At 38.5% G+C, this 18,865-nt stretch overlaps 1 protein-coding gene across 4 annotated transcripts in view; it reads left to right on the top strand.

The window, feature by feature from the left end:
* The window catches only part of tsnax (translin-associated factor X), a 53,362-nt gene that overhangs the window by 29,490 nt on the left and 5,007 nt on the right, over window positions 1-18,865 (top strand). For 2 of the 4 annotated variants that reach the window (XM_069885068.1, XM_069885066.1), the window contains exons 2-5: window positions 1,023-1,127; window positions 3,712-3,826; window positions 6,487-6,617; window positions 11,852-11,979. In XM_069885068.1, coding sequence (XP_069741169.1) covers window positions 1,023-1,127; window positions 3,712-3,826; window positions 6,487-6,617; window positions 11,852-11,979 — 479 coding nt within the window. Of the gene's footprint in view, window positions 1-1,018; window positions 1,128-3,711; window positions 3,827-6,486; window positions 6,618-11,851; window positions 11,980-18,865 lie in introns of all 4 variants that reach the window. The other 2 variants (XM_069885064.1, XM_069885065.1) reach the window with 2 other exon arrangements.

The raw sequence follows: 18,865 nt of genomic DNA, 5'->3' as shown, positions 1-18,865 counted from the left end.
TAAAGACCATGAGAAAAAAGCAATGGTGAACCTGACTTCCCAGAATGCTGTGCGGCAGAGAAACTCCTCTATGAATGCTCCATGTATGCAGCCTTTTCTCTGCTGCATGGAATTCTGGGAGGGCACATCCACCATCGCTTTTTCCCATGGTCTATAAATTGTACATGATAGCACTACCAACTTTCCCACTCTATATAAACTGTGCCCTATAGCGCTACAAACTTTTCCACGCTAGATAAATTGAGTGCTATAGTGCTACCAACTTTTCCACCCTGTTTAAAAATTGTCTGCTATTACTATTTATTGCTTCCATTTCCCACGGTCCCTTATAAAGGTTTATATAGGTCGGCACACAACAGGAGCTGAAGGGCTCATACTGTGCTGTACATAAAGCTTAATTATGTTATAATTATGTATGATTAATTTTGTTCAAATATAAGATCATAACACACTGATCATGACTTAGGGCAGGCCCACCCCATCATGATGTCACTGGTAAAAGGTAGAACAGTCCTAACCCCGGAGATAGTCCTTGCAAGTGTGAAAGTGTTCAGTGTCCCAGTTAGGAGTGGTCAAGTGTAAAAAGTCAAACCCCCATTCCTATCCCAGGACATTGAACAGCCAATTTAGTGGGATATTGGTCTCAACATTTCTGGGTATTTTCTGGGAGTAGCATCACTGATTAATTGTGCATCAACTCTGACCCTGACTGATAACAGCTAAATACCAATTATACCAATCAAGATTATCTCACTGATATTCATTATACATTTATGAAAGGAAAGGTTTCTAAATTAAATTGATTTATGTTGAAATACCTAGCACTGCGGGATTCAAATCAGTAATACAGTATTACCCTATAATTTTATCCTAACATCAATATTCATAATGTACTGTGTGGTTTAACACTTCTGAAACATTGCAATGCTTTGGTAGGACATTGATGATGATCTAATTAAATCGATTAATTTGCTTTTGTACAAAAAGGCCGCATAGTAATCACTACTTTCCTTTAAACTCAGGCAGATTTCGAAAGCGAAAGCATGATAACATCCAAGCTCGTAACCGAAAAGAGGAGGGACAGAATAAAGTCAACCCATTGTCACCAGTGCTATTGTCTTTTGAGTGTAAGTGTGTTCTATTGATCCACAATTTTTATTGGAGCTTGCACCTCATTTTTAGACAAACTCTCTCAAGAACTTTGCGCAATCATTGGTGGACCAACACTTGAAAATCAACACGATGCATACTGGTGAGAAACTGGAAATGGGAATGTTAAGTGAAAAAAACTAAATGATGAGAGTTCAGATATAGAGTTACAAGAGATTGAAGGATACATTTAAGCAGTAAATAATGTTAACAGAAGAGTAAATTTCAAACAAAATAAGCATTAGTTATTGTCATTAATCTCAACTTATTATTCTGAAAGATTTTCTCCATTCAAAGAAAAAATTTACTTCACTCAGATTTGATGGTGAATATCAGAAGGCTGTACAGTAATAGCAACATTAAAATTGAATCCAGTCCTACTCAATTTTTTAGACATACAGCACGGTAACAGGCCCTTCCAGTCCACAAGCCCATGCTGCCCAATTGCACCCAATTAACTTATAGTCTCAAACCCATGCAGACAAGGGAAGAACATTCAAACTCCTTGCAAGACAGCAACAGATTTGAAACTGGGTTGCTAGTACTAACCACTACACTAACATGCCTTCTTCTTTGGCTTGGCTTTGCGGACGAAGATTTATGGAGGGGTAATGTCCACGTCAGCTGCAGGCTCGTTTGTGGCTGACAAGTCCGATGCGGGACAGGCAGACACGGTTGCAAGGGAAAATTGGTTGGTTGGGGATGGGTTTTTCCTCCTTTGTCTTTTGTCAGTGAGGTGGGCTCTGCGGTCTTCTTCAAAGGAGGTTGCTGCCCGCTGAACTGTGAGGCGCCAAGATGCACGGTTTGAGGCGATATCAGCCCACTGGCGGTGGTCAATGTGGCAGGCACCAAGAGATTTCTTTAGGCAGTCCTTGTACCTCTTCTTTGGTGCACCTCTGTCACGGTGGCCAGAGGAGAGCTCGCCATATAACACGATCTTGGGAAGGCGATGGTCCTCCATTCTGGAGACGTGACCTACCCAGCGCAGTTGGATCTTCAGCAGCGTGGATTCAATGCTGTTGGTCTCTGCCATCTCGAGTACTTAAATGTACATTTAATACAAGAATTTTAGAGTATTTTGTGGGAGTAAAAATACTGATTTATTGTGCATCAAATGAGACCCTGACTGGTATTGGCTAAAATGAAAAGTATTCCTTTGCAGTTTTAAAGAGTAGACCTAACCCATTGGAAGGAAATAGCAATTTTGTGAACAGAGAGATTGAGAGAGTTAATCTATTAGAAATTTTTTTTTAAAAGTATTGCTGTAATATTCTGATATAACATTTTTTTCATTCAATTAACTTCTGAAAAATATTATTTAAATGGTAGCTGACAGTTTTGTATGGTTTCTGGGTTCATTCTATGGTAGGTTTATAAATGTTCAGAGAATATGCTTTGATTATTTTAAAAAGCATTGTTTTGCTGCAGGATTGGTGACAGTGAATGCAAGTATGAGCACTTAATAATGCAGGTGTACGGACAGCAACTTCCCTTCTTGACAGAGCCAATGGGGTCCACCAACTTTATCATTGTCTTTTTGTGCCATAGATGACATCTGTCCACAATTTAAGCTTAAATAGTGCTGTGTTTTTTTTATTCATTTTTTAATTCTGTTTCTCATTCTCAAACTTTCTTTCTCCTGATTTTTTTTTGTTTTGTTTTTTTACTTTAGATTTTCATGTTTCTACTTACTACACTGTATGCTTTCTATTTGCTCTCTTATACTTTGATCATTTGCACATTCACATTCATCCTTTTGTCTTTTCAAGTCATAATGTACTAGCTTGTGGGTTCAAAGGAGAACAAATAATCCAGATTGGCTTTCAATATAGTATTTTAGATATAATGTTTTCTGGGTCATGTGAGGATTCTTGGCACTATTTGTTGGAAAAAAAGAGAATTTCCATTCAGTTTAAACTTCCTTTCTCACAGAAAAACGTACATCATTTGAATTGACTCCTTATGATACCTTGCTACGTTCACCCACATAGGAATAGTAACCATTTCCAGGGTAATTAATTAAATATGGTAATTTAGGATTTCTTTTTTGAATAAATTAGAAGCATGAATATTTATATGCATGCATTTTCCCACTATATTTTCTCATGTATATTTGCAATGGTTCCTTGCTTTACGTCAGTGAAGCCAGTTACCGGTAGTCTGTAACACCAGTGATATCATTGTCATTTTATAATTATTCTTGGCTCTTTGTAACTTTAGTTCTTTGAATGAACAATATGAATTTGTATAATATTTAAAATTAAAATCTAAATAAACCCAAACATTTTTCAACTGACCTTTTCTAGGTTAAGAAATATGTGGTTAATAGGAAATAAACCTTGGTTTATAAATGTTTAAAATAAATTACTGTTATGGAGGTTACCTCTTGTTTATTGCCTGTTTTAGAGATTTCTCAGGAAGTGCTTTTCAATGTTAACAGAAGTAAAATGTTGTTTTACAAGAATGACGTATTATTTTCAGTGAATAGACTGTGGTGTTTTCGAAAATAAAATAAAATTATAATTGCTGATAATAATTTTGTCCTTATTTTGTTCTGATCAGCTTTTCAAAAAGAACTTGATGCAAAACATGATAAATATGAGAGACTAGTAAAACTCAGTCGGGATGTTACTATTGAAAGCAAACGCACAATTTTTCTTCTTCACAGGGTAATCAGGTATGAGATTTTCATTAAGCATTATCAATTTATTATACACAAGACAGTAAATGCTTGCATTTGCTTGCCCTACAAAGGCAAGTGTTGCCAAGTTCCAGTGACTTTGTTAAAATGAAGAAGCAGCAAAAGAGAGTCCCTTCAGAGACATCGAGTGGATATGAATCTTGCCACCTCCTCCACCACAGCTTCCTCTGGTGTACCATAGCTGAATGTTATTCAGTTCTGAACCCATGTATGAGGTCCCAGATTGCTTCTCCTCAATCTTGGTCTAAACCTTCAAAAATTATGAAGTGAACTCAAGGCCTTGTATCCAGATTACATTGCCTCGAGTCCAGTTCTTAACCCTGAATGGTTATGAAGTTGTCATGATGTAGCCATATAACAACCTAGAGAACCAACAGAAGCTTTCCGGACTGCAACATTCCTTTGGCTCAGCACTTGTTGATCTGGTCCACTGCTGTGGATTCCTTTCTTCAGGGCTCCTCTAAGATTATCTGCTGCCTTTAATTTTTTTTTAAATTTAGCAAATAAAAATTCCTATTTGTTTCCAAAGAAGGTGTGCCATAATGAATTTGGATAAATGTTGCCTAATAAAGATAGGAATACATAATTCATTGCATGTCCAACCTAGTCTTTTAAGACCCAAAGCACAAATGTTAAATAAACAGAAAATCAGATACTGGTTTACTTGTTGTTTTGCCCAGACTTTGCTAATAGATATATTAGTGTCTGATTCTCTAGCTGAAAATTAGTCAGCGTTTCCAGAATTTCTTAAAAGAATGAAATTTGGTTTGTAATGAAATCCAAGAGCAAATTCAAGTTTGTCGGTGTGTTTTAAAAATTTTTTTTCCAATTTGTGAGATCTGGATATTGCAACCTTTACGCTCTATCGATGTTTGCCCTGTTGGTGGTGAGTTTTGAGTCCCCTTGAACCACCATTGTCCTTCTGAAGAAGATGCTTCCATATTCCATATAAGGTCACGTGGTTAGGGCAGTGGTTAGCACAATGCCATTAGAGTGCCAGCAACCTGGGTTCAAATCCAGCATTGTTTATAAGAAGTTTGTATGTTCTCCCTATAGCTGTATGAGTTTTCCTCCCACCCTCAAAGCTAATGGGGTAGGGGGGTGGCCTGCAGATTAATTGGGTGTTTTGGGCAACATGGGCTTGTGAGCTTGTTACCGTGCTGTATGTCTTTTAAAAATTGCTAGGAGTTTAGATGACGTCTGGGTGGTATGTAACTTGTATGCGATAGTGTTCTTGATCTTTGTCATTGTGGATTTTGGTGGATGCCCAGGTGAATACCTGCAGTATATTTCAGTAGAAGGTGAATACTCATTCATTTTGCATTGATGATGAAGGGAGTGCATGTTTAGGATTTTTGATGGGGTGCCAGTTGCTTTGCCTTGGATGTTGATGAGTTTCTTGAGAGTTAAAGCAGTAGTGAGCCAGTCAAATGGAGAGTATTCCATCGTACTCCTGACTTGTTCCAAATTTATCTTAGAAAGGCTTTGGGGTATCAGGCAGCGAGTCGTACAGAGTGCAGATAACTCTGTGACTGAGAGAAAAGTTTCTGAATGGTCTCATACAGCCACGGAACTTGCGTGACTAGTTGAGAATCTGGCAGCTGTTGGCCTCTGGATGTTGATGGTGGGGGACTCTGCAATGGTAATGCCATTGAACATCAAAGATGCCAACAATTACTCTTTCTTGTTGGAGAAGGTAATTCTCTGGTACTGTAATGGGATGCATTTTTTCATTTATCAACTCATACTTAAATGTTATTTGCATCTTGCTGCAATCATATGTAGAATACTTCATTCATTAAGGATTTGTGAATGGAATTGAATAAGGGCAGCAACATATTGGAATTGTGAAGTATGTGATACATTATTCTGCTGTTTAAATTAGTTGAACTGTCCTTAATGTTGTGTTTGGCAGTGTTTAGTTTGTGTCCTCTCTACCTGTACCATTACGCCAACAGTGTCTTTCCACTTGCATAGCATCAGCTAACTGCTCGACCTCTGTTCAAGCTCTCATTCACATCCTTGACTCTAGACTTCACCATTTTCATACTGTTTTGGAAATCTTCTCATCTTCCGTTCCTACATGAACATGCGCATCCAATTTTCTGCTGGTTTTATCTCAATTACGCACAAGATTTCTGATCTAGGTGAACTCATGCTTTTGATTTTAAGATCCTCTTCTGGTCTGTCAAGTTATTCCACTGCTATCGTCGCTGCCACCACCTTCTGATCAAAGTTAATTATCCATCATTGATAGTCAAGGTTTCATCTGTTTTGTCCCAAAGGACTGGAATTCTCTGTCCTACCTCTCAAGCTTTTCTCCATTAAGATATTCTTTAACACTTAACCTGGATAAAGCTTTTATCTGTGCTGATAACTCTTTATGTGATTCGGAATAAAGATTTAATTTCGATAATGTTCCTGTTAAGTGGCGTGTATCACTATGCAAATGAAGGATTTTGTTATTGTCATACATTAATATCTAATGTACTCTACTAAAATAACAATAAAATGAACAAAATGGAGAAATAAAGATAAAAGATTAATTTTTTTGAAATTCAACTGGCAATTGTTTTTAATTGTCTGTTACTGACAGTTAATTGAATATTACACTGAGTAAAAGTTTCCCTTTACAGTGTCAGTGATGTTGGTGAATTACTTGGTGAATCTGAGACCAAGTTTGATGATATTAGATTAAAGATCCAGCAAATTGCTCAAGAACTGATTGGTGAAGACACGTGTCAATTTCAACGAGCATTTTCACCAGGTAGGAAACCAATTTAAATGTATTTTAAACTTATAAAGCATTAAATATCTGTGAATAATACGCAAATCTTGTCTAAATTTTATTTGTCTCTAAATAAATCGAATCTATTTTGTAATAGATTATAGATAATGTATGAATTATTTAACTAAATTATCTAATGAAGTAATGAGAGAAGGTTGAAACCTGACAAGCTAACAATGTTTCCAATATAAATATTTTTGTGTTTGATTCAAGCCGAGACACACATATAACGGTAAACATACAGCAAAATAAATGCAGACACTCTATTGATCCTTGATTATAAATGTAACCTGCCACAATCTGAACTTCCTTTTCATGTTGGTGGGAATCCGAAGATCTTTAAAGGTAAGTCTTGGTGTACGCTGTGTCATGTCCCCCACCCCCAGGTTAACCCTATACAATCTTCATTGCCAGTGCAGTTCTCTTCAATTTCTACTTGTATGCAGGAAGGAGTTTCATAACCAGATGGTTCAACTTTGCAAAAATATAGGTGAGGGATAGAGCAGCAGGTGACCTTGCTGATGCAGGGTGGTGTAACAGTGGTCAAGAATGTTTGACCCCCTGTGTTGCAGAAGATGTGCTGGTGGTCCACCTTGGAGAACGCTTGTGCCCTGTGCAGGTTGGTGGCAAAGTCTTGGATGTGGGACACGGGATATCTGTCGGGTGTGGTGACCTCATTGAGGTGGTGTTAGTCACCATATGGTCTCCAACCCCCCCTGCTGATTTGGGGAGAGGCCCAGGGACTGTTGGGAGCATTGCACAATTCTAAGCTCCTCGATCTTTTTGAACTCCTTCGCCAGACTGAGTTTTTTGGGAGGGAGCTCTGGTGTGGAGCAGGGCTGCCCTCAGTCAGTATGTGGTGTCTTACCCCGTGCTTCGGCTCAGCCAAGGAGAACTGTTGCACCACTATCGAGGGGAACTCCGCCAGGATGCAGGATTGTCCGAGAGTGTTGTAGAGTCCAGGTGGGAGGCGGGTAGCTTGGCTTCCCCCAGAGGCAAAGTCTGAAAGGTTCTGGCATGCACCAAGAACCATCCCTTGAGGTCGACCAGCAAGCAGTGGGCCCGAAGGAAGTCAACCCCCAGGAGCGATTGCATCACTGCCGTGAGAGTAAAGGTTCATGTAAAGCAGCTGTTGCCGAAACAAAGGGGGGATGGTACAGGTCCTGAAAATTCGAATGCAGAAGCCGTTGACTGCCTTCAAGGTTGGGCCCTGCTTGCCGCTACAGTTGTCGAGGCCTGCAGGGGCTAGGACACTTATCTTGGCTCCTGTGTCGTCCAGGAAATATCTGCCCAATAGTGAGTCCCAGATGTGGAGGAGGCTATTATGTGGGACAAAGGTAGTTGGCCAGGACACTTCCTGAAAACCTGCAGGGTGGGCAACTTTTATGGGCCTCCGCACCCCATTACTGATGGTAGGAGCATAACTGTCCCAGGGTGTCCTCTTGTCTCCCCGCTGGCCTTGATCTTACTGGGGGGTGTTCATGGGGCTAGCTGATGTGATCAATGGGATTAGACTTAAATTAAGGTTAACTATGTATCAAATTGGATTTTTAATGACTAGCTTTAGCTGTTTCTAGGAAGTGCATAGCCATTACTTGGAAATCAGATACAGATTTAGGGATGGAGAGATGCCATGCTGAATTGTGTAGTTGTATTCCACTTGAGAAAATAACTTATAATTATAATAAATATCAATTTTGTTTTCAAAAATATGGAGCCCATACTTGCAACACATTGGTTTGAAAATTTGAAGGGCTCTCTGAAAGCCCATCCTGTTGGAAACCTCCAGTTCCATTATTATTAGTATTGAGATTTTATATTTCTTTTTTGGCATTCTCTGAACTCTTTTTCTTTCTTTAATATATTTTGTTGGGGGGGTGGGTGGGTAGGGGAAGGGAGGGAGGGATGGGGGTTATACACATACACTACGTGTCATTTTTTTTCTCTTGTAGCTTTGTTGAATATGTATACATGGATGTGGTTTTAAAAATCTTAAGTAAAATATTCTAAAATAAAGGAAAGTAGTTGATGGTCTGAAGGGCCTCTATGACTGTATGAAAGATACAAATTCAAGGTGGGGAGTAATTGCAGATCTGGTGGGCTGAGTGAAGCCGTGGCATTTGAATAGATTATTGCAAGCCATTAGAAAAGGGAGCAAATATTTAAAAAGTGATATTCTTGGGAATGAAAGGCCCCAAAACAGAAAATGCTGGAAATACTTGCAGGTCTGGCAGCAGAAGAACAGATTCAATATTTCAGGTTGAGGACTGTGCATCAGAGCTTGGAAAAGTTGCATTTTAAGATCCAGAGAAAATGAGAGAGTGGAGAAGAGAATTAAAAGTCGATGGGCTGAAAGCAAAAGAAATGAAATAATAAGAGGAATGTATAGAGCAACAATAAAGAAAATAGGAAACGGTTGATTTGGAGAAGATGTAAATAGGAGTGGCAGATTCTGAAAGTACTGGATATTGAAGACCTGAAATTAAAACAAAAAATATTTGAACTGCTCTTTATCTGAAGTTGAAGTCTGTGTGGAGTATGGAAAACTATAATGCCCTTGAACATGTCAGATCAGTACAGGCAGCAAAGACATTGTGTTCAATAGTCAAGTTTGAATTAAATTTTCTACCAATAATAATGTTGCAATGCAGAAGATTTTCCACCAATAATAATGTTGCAATGCAGAAGATTTTCCACCAATAATAATGTTGCAATGCAGAAGATTTTCCACCAATAATAATGTTGCAATGCAGAAGATTTTCCACCAATAATAATGTTGCAATATAGAAGATTTTCCACCAATAATAATGTTGCAATATAGAAGATTTTCATGATACCTATAGAAGAAGCAGTTTATCTAATGAAAAATGTATGGTTTTAATATACAGTATATTAAGAGAAAAGATTTATTATGAATATTGTGACAGCTAGGCATGCAAATGAACATGATTAAATGAATGAATAGTAAAAGACAGTTACAATAGATGCAATAAAGAAAGTACAATAAAAATGGGGAAAGCTGTCCACAGGGAGTGGGAGTTTGCAATCTATTAAATAATTGCAAACTTTTTAATAGTTGCAAAAAACATCAAATTAACTTTCAAACAATTTAGAAGAAAAAACAAGGAAATTAAACTGCAATTATATACGGTGCTGGTCAGAGATCATTTAAGATATTGGCACCCTGTTGTAGGAAGGATATACTGACCCTGGAACGATTCTGTAATCAATCACCACAATAATACCTGAAATTAAGGTACTGAATAATGTAAGATGTGGTTCCATTTCCTGGAGTTTAAATCACCTTAATGAGGTTTAGAAACAACAAAACTGTATGACACTGAACTACTCTCTTAAAATGGAGTAGTAGAAGAACTTGTGTCAGGTGGATGATAAAATAAACTCCTCTGAATTAATTTAACATGCAAGGAAAATATGACTAGTACAGTGGTTCCAAAGGTATTGAAAGGAAAGGTTAAAACCAAGGAATTGCGGGGTAAAATAGTAATTGACTTTCAAATTACTTCATTGCTGTAAAATATGTTTGGGCAATCTGAGTCCATGGAAAGTTTTCTTGGATAATGTTGGTAACTCGTTGTTATTATATTGCCTCTTTAATGTGGTAAATGCCACATGGGATTTCACAGGAGAGTGGTTATTTTGACACACTACCACATAATTGCATTTGGAATCATGAACTTCAGGGACTGATCCCTATTGGTTCTTAGAACTGTGGATCTTTCAAACAAGGATGAGAACTTTTAATCTGAATTGCTGAACTGGGAGACTGCCACTATTAAGAAATTGAACTAGTTCACACCATGGCCTTGAATTTTGGTTTTGGTCAAACCTTATTGAGTAGAAGGGAAATAGAAACCACTGATGGGGAACAAGATGAGGCAGATATCCACCCAAAAGCAGAGGATAACTTTTTCAAAGTTGGCATTCCTGGAAGAGAAGTGGCAGTAAATTAAGCAAAAAAAATGCAGATGCAGGAATTCTGAGATATTTAAAAAAAAAAAAATTCCACAGGTCAGGCAACATCTGTGGAACAAAAAACACTATTAACATTTAATGCCCATGAGATTTTGTTAGTAGGGTCTGATTAAGTCTTGTGCTTGAGACATTGGACGGCATGGTTGGTGAAGTGATTAGTGCAATGCCTTTACAGCGCCAGCGATCAGGACCAGGGTTTGAATTCCATGCTGTCTGTAAGGAGTTTGTATGTTCTCCCTGTGTCTCCATGGGTTTTCCCCGGGCGGCTCCGGTTTCCTCCCTCTGTTCGAAATGTACAGGAGGTTGTAGGTTAATTGGATTTAAATTGGACGGCACGGACTCATGAGCGGAAATAGCCAGTTTCTTTGCTGTATGTCTCAATTTAATTTTTTTTAAATTAAAATTTAACTTGGTTTCTCTTTCTACAGATGCTCCCTGGCATGCTGAGTTTTTCCGAGTAGAATGCGCTCTCTCTCTCTCTCTCCCCCCCTCTCTCTGTTCATGACTTCTTTAATATGGACTATGAAAGGAGTTTAGTTAGAATTGGCAGATACCTTGTAAAATAGAAGCAAACACATTATTTCTATGCAGACATTCTGTAGCTTCAAAAGCTGGTGAGGAAAAAGAGATACTTTTGATTTCTGGAATTATAACCAAAAAGTTTTAAAAAATCAGTAAGATCTATATCATGCTGTTAGACAGTATCTGCTTTCTTAAAATAATTTTCATTCTATTGAAATTCACTCTGATATTAAGAATCATTTTTAGTATGTTTTTTTACTATAAAAATGTGAGAATATTGATTATACTCCCACTTAAGCCACAATCCATTTATATCTCCCCTGCTCCATATGAATACTCATGCTTTTTGCAGATGTAATCTTCACATTTCAAATGAAAAGAACAGTACAGTATAATCCTAAATCTTCTGAAATCCAAAGGGATAAAGAATTTCATTGGTGCAGTTATATTTGAGAGGGTTTTCTGAACATTTATTTAAGGCTATTTTTCAGATGGGAGGTTTGGAGCATGTGTTATTATTTCTCTGAATCTTTGTAGTTTGTGTTTATGAAGAGGAATTCTTCCAGTACATTAACCTGAGCTTGGTTAATCATTTGAGTTTTTGGCCATTCAAATGTATTTTGGAAAAGATACTTGCCCAAAAAAAGTTAAATGCTTAGTGTCTGGTGTTCAGTGGTCATTGCTTATAATTACAGGTTTACAGGAATATGTGGAAGCTGTTTCATTTCAACAGTTCATTAAAACTCGAACTCTGATTAGCCTTGATGAGATCAATAAGCAATTAATCTTCACTCCAAAGACAGAGGAAACAGAACATTCTAAGGTGAGTTTTTTTTTAAATTTAAAGATGTTTGAGTATATTTACTTATATTTGCAATGTCACTGGATCATTTGAATTATCTTTAAAAATGTATTTCCATTGAAACTCACAATTGTGCAGTTCTGGATTCTTATTCTTTTTTAAATTTTGTTTGGTTATGAAAAACTGGGGAAATGTGTTCAAAGAATGCAGAATACTGAGATTCAGCAAAGAAAGATAGAAGCAAAGAGGAAAGAATCTGTTTAATCTTCCTCCTAAACCAATTGGGCTCAAAAAGTCAAAGAATTTTGTTTTTGCAAGAAAAAGGGTCAAGATTTCAATTCTATTTCTAGAGCAGTCATTCTCAACGGGGCCACATTTAAATAAAATCCTTTTTTTCTTTTCACCACGCGGAACAGTTTTTGTTTTTTTAAATTTAGTCAGTAGGAGAGACATGCAGAAGAAACCAAAGCTTTACTGCTACACAGGGAAGGGGACCTGAAAAAAGATTGAAATGGCTATTCTAGAACATTATTATTCTACTTCTCTTTCCAAGATTTAAGATTTCTTTATTGTCACATGCATTATTAGTTTTTCTTCATTTGCCTGTGAAGACACACAAAGAGCTTCCAAAGCCATAATGAAGATGAGAAAGAACCAAAAGAGATGTCTCTTCAGAAACATCAAACTACCTTGGATCCTGCCACCTCCTTTGATGCAATATGCCTCATGTAACCTCTGTAGCTGCACAGCTTCCTGTCTGTTCTAGTGTAAACCAAGCCATCCAAGTCACCCTTCTTAGGTCTTGGTTGTGTACTCCAGTGCAGTTAGGAAATTGTCAGTGCCCAATACCCTTTTGGGACCCCTGCTTGCCATTGGCACCCTCATTTAATCCCTGTCCTTGAGGAATCGGTCACCAGCAGCCAATGGCCTGGTGTGAGGCCTTCGGCTGCTGAGCCCTGCACTGGTTCACTACTTGGACTCTTACCCTGCGAGGAGCCTGCTTCCTTTTAAACTCTTCTTAAAACCCAATTATAGTCACAGAATGTGGGCACATTGGCCCACAACAATCAAAATGTCCCACCCACACTAGTTCTACCTACCTGCATTTAGCCTCTATTCCTCTAAATACGTGCATCCATGTATCTATCCAAATTTTTCTTCAACATTGCAATAGTGTGTGCCTCACCTAACTCCTCTGGCAGCCTCGAATGTAAAAGTTACTCTTCAAGTTCCTATTAAATCTTTCCCCCTTCACTGTAAACCTATGTTCTCTGGTTACTGATTCACCTACTCACAAGATACAGTATAAGAGCATATCCTTGTGAACAGATTTGCTAGTGCTTCTCCAGTTGGTTTAAACTAGATTTTTCAGGAGAACAGAACCAGAGTGCCAGAGCAGATAGAGGAGTGGATGAAGGAAAAGATTATGTTAAAATTGCATGCACATTACAGGTCAGCGGGTTGAATGTGGTGGAAATGTTCTCAGGTGCATCTATTTCAATGCAAGGAGTATTGTAGGAAAGCCAGACGAGCTTAGAGCATGGATTGATATGAGGAATTATGACATTGTGGCCATTAGTGAAACTGATTTCAGGAGGGGCAGGACTGCCAGCACACTGTTCTGGGCTTCCGCTGCTTTTGATGTGATAAAATAGTGGGGATGAAAGGAGGGGGGTGGCATTGCTCATCAGGGAAAATATCACAGCTGTGCTCAGGCAGGACAGACCAGAGGGCTAGCCTACTGAGACTATATGAGTGGAGCTGAGGAACGGGAAAGGTATGACCACACTCATGGAGTTGTATTGTAGACCACCCAATAGACTGAGAATTAGAGGAGCAAATCTGTAGAGGGATAGCAGATGGCTGCAGGAAACATAAGGTTGTGATAGTAGGAGATTTTAACTTTCCGTATATATTGACTGGGACTCCAATATGTAAAAGGGCTGGATGGCTTGGAGATTGTCAAATGTGTTCAGGAAAGTTTTCTAAATCAATAGATAAATGTACCAACTAGAGAGAGTGCAATACTGGATCTCTTATTAGGGAACAAGACAGGACAGGTGACAGAAGTATGTTTAGGAGAACATTTTGAGTCCATTGATCATTAGTTTCAAGCTTTGGAGAAGGAAAGGTCTGGATTTTGGGTTGAGATTCTAAATTGGAGAAAGGCCAATTTTGAGGAAATGAGGAAGGATCTAGAATGTGTTGATGGGGATAAATTGTTTATGGGCGAGGATATGTAAGGTAAGTGGAGCACTTTAAAAAGTGAAATTTTGAAAGTACAAAGTTTGTATGTTCCTGTCAGGATCAAAGGCAAGGTTAGAAGGCAAAGGGAACCTTGGTTTTTGAGGGATATTGGGGGATCAGGTTCGGAGGAAGAGAGATGTATAACAGGCATGGGCAACATGGAGCAAATGAGGTACTTGAGGAGTATGAAAAATGTAAGAAAAACCTCAAGAACTAAATCAACAAATTTTCCAGAGGATAGATCTTTTGAAACGGAGGGTGTTGAAGGCTGAGAAATGGAGGATATATGAGGCAGGTCAAGCTGAAAAACGGACGGTTTCAATTAGAAAAGTTAAAAATTGAGATGGAAGGTAGTAAGAGAATTGAGACTATAACTCCTGGGGAGAGGTTTTTGGCTAGTAGAGAGGTAAATCTAGTTCCTCTTTTTGATGAGGGAGATATAGATATATATTTTCAGCTTTTTGAAAAGGTTGCTGAGAGCTCCAGATGGCCAAAAAAATGGCCTCTTATGTTCCAAAATGTATTGAAGGGAAAAGCACAAATTGCATACTCTAGTTTGACTTCAGAGCAAGTGACAAATTATGATACTGTTAAACAAGCTTATGAGTTGGTTCCAGAAGCATGCAGACAAAAATTTAGGAGTTTGGTGAAAACATCGAACCAATCTTATCTGGATTTTACTCTGGGAAGATCTGTATGTTTTGACCATTGGTGTGCCTCAAAAGGAATAAATAATGATTTTGACAGATTGAGAGAATTGATATTAATTGAGAAAATTAAAAGGTGTGTTCCAAATTAAATTAAATTAAACCTGGATGGGAGAGACGTGGGGACATGACGGCAAATGGCTAGATTAGTGGATGAATTTGCTATGAGTCACAAAAATACATTTCAGAATAGAAAGCTATTCAGAGGGTTAATGTGGAGCAGACTATTAAGTCTGAAATTAAGCCTGGTGAGAATGTTAAGAGATAAGGTGTGAAAGGACAGAACTTCTGGATTTGTATGTCATTTTTGTAAGAAACCTGGTCATGTTATTGCGAATTGTTTAGTGTTGAAAAAGAGTTGAGAAAAGGAGGTTTTACCAGAAGCATGTATTCAGACAGTTGAATTTAAGGAGAGATGTTCCAAACCTGGTAAGGGTGTTATGGATGTTTTTAAACCTTTTGTGTTATTGGGCCTGGTTTCAGTAAAGGAGGGAGAATCACAGGTTCCAGTTAAAATTCTTAGAGATACTGGGGCTGCTCAGTCACTGTTGTTGGAAAATGTTTTAACTCTTGATCAAAAGACTGACACAGGGGAGACAACTTTGATTAAAGGTGTTGGAGGTGAGGTAAAGTCAATATCTCTTCACAACATCATGCAGAATTCAGAATTAGTTCAAGGGCCTGTTGTAGTAGGAGTAATTTCAAAGTTACCCATGCAGGGAGTCTCATTTTTATTAGGGAATGACTTGGCAGAGGATAAAGTTGGGTCAGTTTTGAGGTGAACAAATCAGCTTTGTAAGGATGATGTTGAGGAGAATTGTGAGATATATATCCTGCATGTGCTGTAACCAGGTCTTTGGCTAAGAAAATGATGAGAGCAGAGGAAGATCCAGTTGGTAGAGACTTGCCCAGTGCTTCTGAAATAGTCTTGAAAGAGCAGGTTAATTGTGAGAGTAAGGATTTATCTTTGTCAAGGAAAGAGTTAATTCAGCAAAAGAGGACAGATACAGATCTTAGTGACTTAAGGGACAAAGCAGTAAGTGAACAGGAGATTAAAGAAATGACTTGTGGATATTACTTGAAAGGCAAATTGTTAATGAAACCTTATTATGAGGATAAGGGTCGTGGGGAACAATCTGTATCAGAGGTGTTAGTTGTTAAGAAAAGAATGGACTCTGTAGAATTTCTGGTGTATCTTTGTTGAATGACAACATTGTCTGACTGAATTAATGCAACCTAGATTGTATACCTAAAATGGATGAGGGGGGGGTGGTGGGGTGGCTTGGGAGGAGGGGGGGGGGGGAGAAAAAGTCACTGTAAATGTGTGAAAAAGAAAAAGTGTATATCATGACTATTGTGATTTATGGTGTGAAAAATAAAAAATTAAATAAAAAAAAAAGAGGTGTTAGTTGTTGACAGGGTTGAGGAAGTTATGGATCATAAGATTATGGAAACAGAATCTTGTAAGGATAACCTTAAAGAAACCATGGTTCCTGTGCACCTGTCTAATGCAGCAATTTTGGAAAATTTGGAGGAAAGGTTAGGGCATCTTAAGTCACAAGAAAAGATACAATTAAAGAATTAATTTTGAAATATACAAATTTGTTTCCTGATATGCCAAAAAGGGCATCAGTGACTTATGATGTGGACGTGGGAGAGGCAAGTCCCATAAAACAACACCCATATAGAATAAACATTCAAAAGAGTAAAATCATGAATCAGGAGGTGGAATTTATGTTGAAAAATGACATTATTAGACCTTTGAACTCAGATTGGAGTTCTCCTTGTGTTCTGGTACCTAAACCAGATTCCTCTTCCTTTAACCAATCTTTTGAAAAAAAGGGGAGAAATTTGTGTGGACTAAAGTTTGTCAGACAGCTTTGAAAAATTTAAAGGAGATACTATGCCATTACCCAGTTTTAAAATCTCCTGATTTTGACAGACCATTTTCTTTAGCAGTGGATGCCAGTTGAGGGGACAGCAGGTGCAATTTTATTACAAAAATATAATGAAATTGACCACCAAGTTGCCTACTTTTCAGAAAAGTTCAATGTTCATTATTGAGAAGGAACTGCTGTCTATAATATTCTGCAGAATTTTGATGTATATCTTGGTACCTCTCATGAACCAATTGTGATATTTACTCACCACAATCCTCTGATGTTTTTGAATTAAAAAAGGTTTGTTAAACTGGAGTTTAATATTGCAAGAATATAATCTGCAATTGATCATATCAGAGGTACAAATTATGTAATAGGAGATTGTCAAGATGTTAAAATTGATCTTGTATATACTCTCAACATTGGGTTACATTGTTATAACATGTTATATATTGTGTATTGTTATATCTTTAGTGATTTTAATGTCAATTTAGTTATAACTGAATTTTAAGTCAAGAGTTAAAATTCCTTTGTAGGGGGAAACTGTGACAGATTATGTGGTGTTTGTATATAGATATGTTTTTTGGGTAATAAATTGGGGCAGGTTTTTTTTTAGTGTAGGTCACATACAAACACTTTAAAACAGATCTCATTGAGTTCTGCTCAAGCCTGGGAGTATTTGGATTGGAGGAGTACCGGTTAGCGCAATTCCTTTACAGCACCAGGGATTGGGACTGGGGTTTGAATCCAGTGTTCTCTGTAAGAAGTTTGTATAGTCTCTCCATGTCTGTGTGGATTTTCTCCGGGGGCTCCGATTTCCTCCCACCATTCAAAACATATTGAGGGTTGTAGATTGGGTGTAAATTGGACGGCATAGACTCATGGGCTGAAATGGCCTGTTATTGTGGTGTATGTCTAAATTTAAAATTTTATCAATTTTAATCTTTTCACTGTTATGAGCCCAGAGAACCCCAAAACCCAGCAGCAACAGAAATTAACCAAGACAAATGGTTACTTAAACAAAAGTTGCTTTTAATTATCTTTAAACATGAAAACAGGATCACACTTTAACTTATCACTATTAACAGAACTCAGTTTTCTTCAGGCTGACTTCCAGGCCAAACATTTTGGCAGTTTCCGCAAAGCAGGACGTCAAGCGCTGAAGAGCTGGCTCTGAATGGGCAACTAAAGCGGCATCGTCTGCAAAGAGTAGTTCACGGACAAGTTTCTCTTGTGTCTTGGTGTGAGCTTGCAGGCGCCTCAGATTGAAGAGACTGCCATCCGTGCGGTACCGGATGTAAACAGCGTCTTCATTGTTGGGGTCTTTCATGGCTTGGTTCAGCATCATGCTGAAGAAGATTGAAAAGAGGGTTGGTGCCAGAACACAGCCTTGCTTCACGCCATTGTTAATGGAGAAGGGTTCAGAGAGCTCATTGCTGTATCTGACCCGACCTTGTTGGTCCTCCATCAGCCAGCTCCCCACCATGATTACCAGCCCCCCCACATCTCCATCGGGCACACAAAACTCAAAACGGTCAACCAGTTTACCTATCTCGGCTGCACCATTTCATCAGATGCAAGGATCGACAATGAGATAGACAACAGACTCGCCAAGGCAAATAGCGCCTTTGGAAGACTACACAAAAGAGTCTGGAAAAACAACCAACTGAAAAACCTCACAAAGATAAGCGTATACAGAGCCGTTGTCATACCCACACTCCTGTTCGGCTCCGAATCATGGGTCCTCTACCGGCACCACCTACGGCTCCTAGAACGCTTCCACCAGCGTTGTCTCCGCTCCATCCTCAACATCCATTGGAGCGCTTACATCCCTAACGTCGAAGTACTCGAGATGGCAGAGGTCGACAGCATCGAGTCCACGCTGCTGAAGATCCAGCTGCGCTGGATGGGTCACGTCTCCAGAATGGAGGACCATCGCCTTCCCAAGATCGTGTTATATGGCGAGCTCTCCACTGGCCACCGTGACAGGTGCACCAAAGAAAAGGTACAAGGACTGCCTAAAGAAATCTCTTGGTGCCTGCCACATTGACCACCGCCAGTGGGCTGATATCG

Source organism: Narcine bancroftii, chromosome 6 (assembly GCF_036971445.1).
Source record: "Narcine bancroftii isolate sNarBan1 chromosome 6, sNarBan1.hap1, whole genome shotgun sequence".
Classification (NCBI taxonomy): Eukaryota; Metazoa; Chordata; class Chondrichthyes; order Torpediniformes; family Narcinidae; genus Narcine; species Narcine bancroftii.
The sequence above is the reverse complement of the archived record's forward strand: the minus strand, read 5'-3'. Positions and strand labels throughout refer to the sequence as shown.